Here is a 2,278-nt window from a genome sequence, read left to right on the forward strand (position 1 = left end):
TGCTATATATATATATATTTTACGTAACTTTAATTTGTTCAACTCAAATTTTATTTTATTGGATAAAAATGACTATCAACAATATTGAATAGGAACCAATTAAATCAATGGTGTAAGGTATACATTCTCGACAATTTGCTTAATGTTTTCCCTCTTCAATTCTCTAAATCAGTCACTAATTACCCAAAATAAAGTCGAGTAAAATCAGAACATAACCAAGTCATTTTTTTTTTCTTATATTCAAAGCTTCGAAAGGATTAAACAAATACCAACAAAACACATTACATTACAAATTATTATCACATTACAAATCATTATCACATTACAAATTATTAATGGCTTCATATAAGCTCACAGTGACCTTCCATGGATTTAAAGGATTAGTCTATAATCTTCTTGTCTTGGGAATCTGTAAAATCAAATCAATGAATCAGGGCTAATGTCTAATTATACAGACACACATATTAAATGGAATAAAATAAAAAATTATATAATAAAGATGTAAAATTATAAATATTTTATTTTATTTCATTCTTATGTATTCCAAGACTTCAAAAATTTTACATGTTTTTTGAAATATTTGATTTTTGAGATACTTATACTCCTTTTAAAAGGTTTTTTTATTTTATTTTTTTCCATATTTTTAAAAAACTTAAGAAAAGGATGGTATAATTTTGAAACCTTAAAAAAGTGCTTTCGGATTTTAAAAAAACTTTAGAAGTGGTCTCTATTTTTTTGTCAAATGGCTTAGTGTCTTTTATGTAAATGTTTATTTATTAGTTAACTAATAATATAAATAAATTTCATAAGAAAGTATTAACCATCATCCAAAATAAAATTATAAATTATATAATGCAAATCAAAAATTTCTTTTTTTCTTTACATAATAAATCTTTTCAATGAATCAAAAGGAGATGGTTATCATATCAAATTATCCATTTTAATTTCAAGACAGTAAATATACAAACATAAAGAAAACAAGTGGAAATGGTTATTAGAATTTACCCGCACTACATTTTATCTGACACTTGATGTCACATCGCTGCATTAGCCTTGCTGCAAAATATTTTTAAAAATTATAAATTAAAATGAAACAATCTAAAAAAAAAGTGAAAAATTAAATATAATAATTCAATTAACAAAAAAATATGGCACACCCATGCCATTAAAATTTATTTATTTACTGACTTTATATGAACAAATCTTCCATCGCAATAATTTTTCATATATTAAAAAAAAAACACGACAAAAATTTTATTTATTTATTTATTTTTTCAAATAAATTCTCGAGCCTGAAACTTCAATGAAATCTAATAAAGGAGATCTAACGACAGGCAGTCAGAGAAAGTTACTGTCGGGTTGGACGCAGCCGGTGGAACAAGCGTCGTAGCAGTCCTCCGGTCCGGCTTCAACGATTCCCAGCTGATGAGAAGATACCAAGCACACCATCACCATTACCACTGCTATCATCTTCTTCGTCTCCATCCTCCTCCGTTCTGATTCCTTACCCATCGGACTTCCTTTCTTCCATTTATAGGAAGTCGTATCCACCCTATAGTTGCCCCTGATTGCTCACCTAACTACGAGATAGCCATCCACTCGGCTCTTCTGCGTTTTGTCGGCCGGACCCATAAAATAATTAAAAGTTGCAACAGCCTGGCAGACTGGTTGGGGTTGGGCTGGCGGAGCCCAAATCTTTGAATATGAGTGGGCATGGCCTCCTAGTCCTGGAGCAGCTGGTAGTCTCATCTTGTTGCTCAGTGTTTGACCCGTCCATTTTGGCGGCCTGCAGGCTGGCTGAGTGTCTTGACGTACGCCTCCATACTCAGAAAGGATAGGGTTCAATGGTGGTCCTCCTTTGCCCACTTCGCATGCAAATGAATTTTAAATGCGGTGAGATTTGATCGGTAGAAGCGGTGTATTTGAGATTAGACTTTCTGTTTGCTTTTGTTATATGTGTAGGTAGGGGTAAATATGGTGTTTCACAAAGAGGTACCTTGTGAAAATAGGAAATTTAGAATCCTGGGAGAGATATAGAGGGGGTATTGGGTAAGAATGCAAATGATTAGAATAGAGAGAGAGAGAGAGAGAGAGAGAGAGAGAGAGAAGAAGGATTATAAAATGGTACTATAATCGCAGATGGTATTAGCATTAGTCTGGTTGAATAGTGTTGGAGATCCTTTACAAGACCAACACCATAATTGGTTACACCAATCCGGTCGAGTTACAAACAATTTCTAGTACTTGTTCTAAATCTTGTGAATCTGGTTTGTTACAT

At 32.4% G+C, this 2,278-nt stretch overlaps 1 protein-coding gene across 1 annotated transcript; it reads right to left on the bottom strand.

Moving 5' to 3' along the window:
• Positions 1-212: 212 nt before the first annotated feature.
• On the bottom strand, positions 213-1,792 carry LOC131163767 (uncharacterized). Its single transcript, XM_058120506.1, has 3 exons — positions 1,353-1,792; positions 1,006-1,056; positions 213-409 (listed from the first exon to the last, which is right to left on the bottom strand). Exons 1-3 carry the CDS (start codon positions 1,510-1,512, stop codon positions 381-383), a joined length of 240 nt encoding a protein of 79 aa, XP_057976489.1. The 5' UTR covers positions 1,513-1,792; the 3' UTR covers positions 213-380.
• Between the last annotated feature and the right edge of the window lie 486 nt (positions 1,793-2,278).

This window comes from Malania oleifera, chromosome 9 (genome assembly GCF_029873635.1).
Source record: "Malania oleifera isolate guangnan ecotype guangnan chromosome 9, ASM2987363v1, whole genome shotgun sequence".
Lineage (NCBI taxonomy): Eukaryota > Viridiplantae > Streptophyta > Magnoliopsida > Santalales > Ximeniaceae > Malania > Malania oleifera.

Excerpts from the sequence above, each read along its gene's own strand:
- LOC131163767 (XM_058120506.1), bottom strand. The coding sequence starts at position 1,512 with ATGGGTAAGGAATCAGAACGGAGGAGGATGGAGACGAAGAAGATGATA. Across the intron at positions 1,057-1,352 it reads CGGCTGCGTCCAACCCGACA|CAAGGCTAATGCAGCGATGT; the intron begins GTAACTTTCTCT and ends AATATTTTGCAG. Across the intron at positions 410-1,005 it reads TCAGATAAAATGTAGTGCGG|ATTCCCAAGACAAGAAGATT; the intron begins GTAAATTCTAAT and ends TTGATTTTACAG.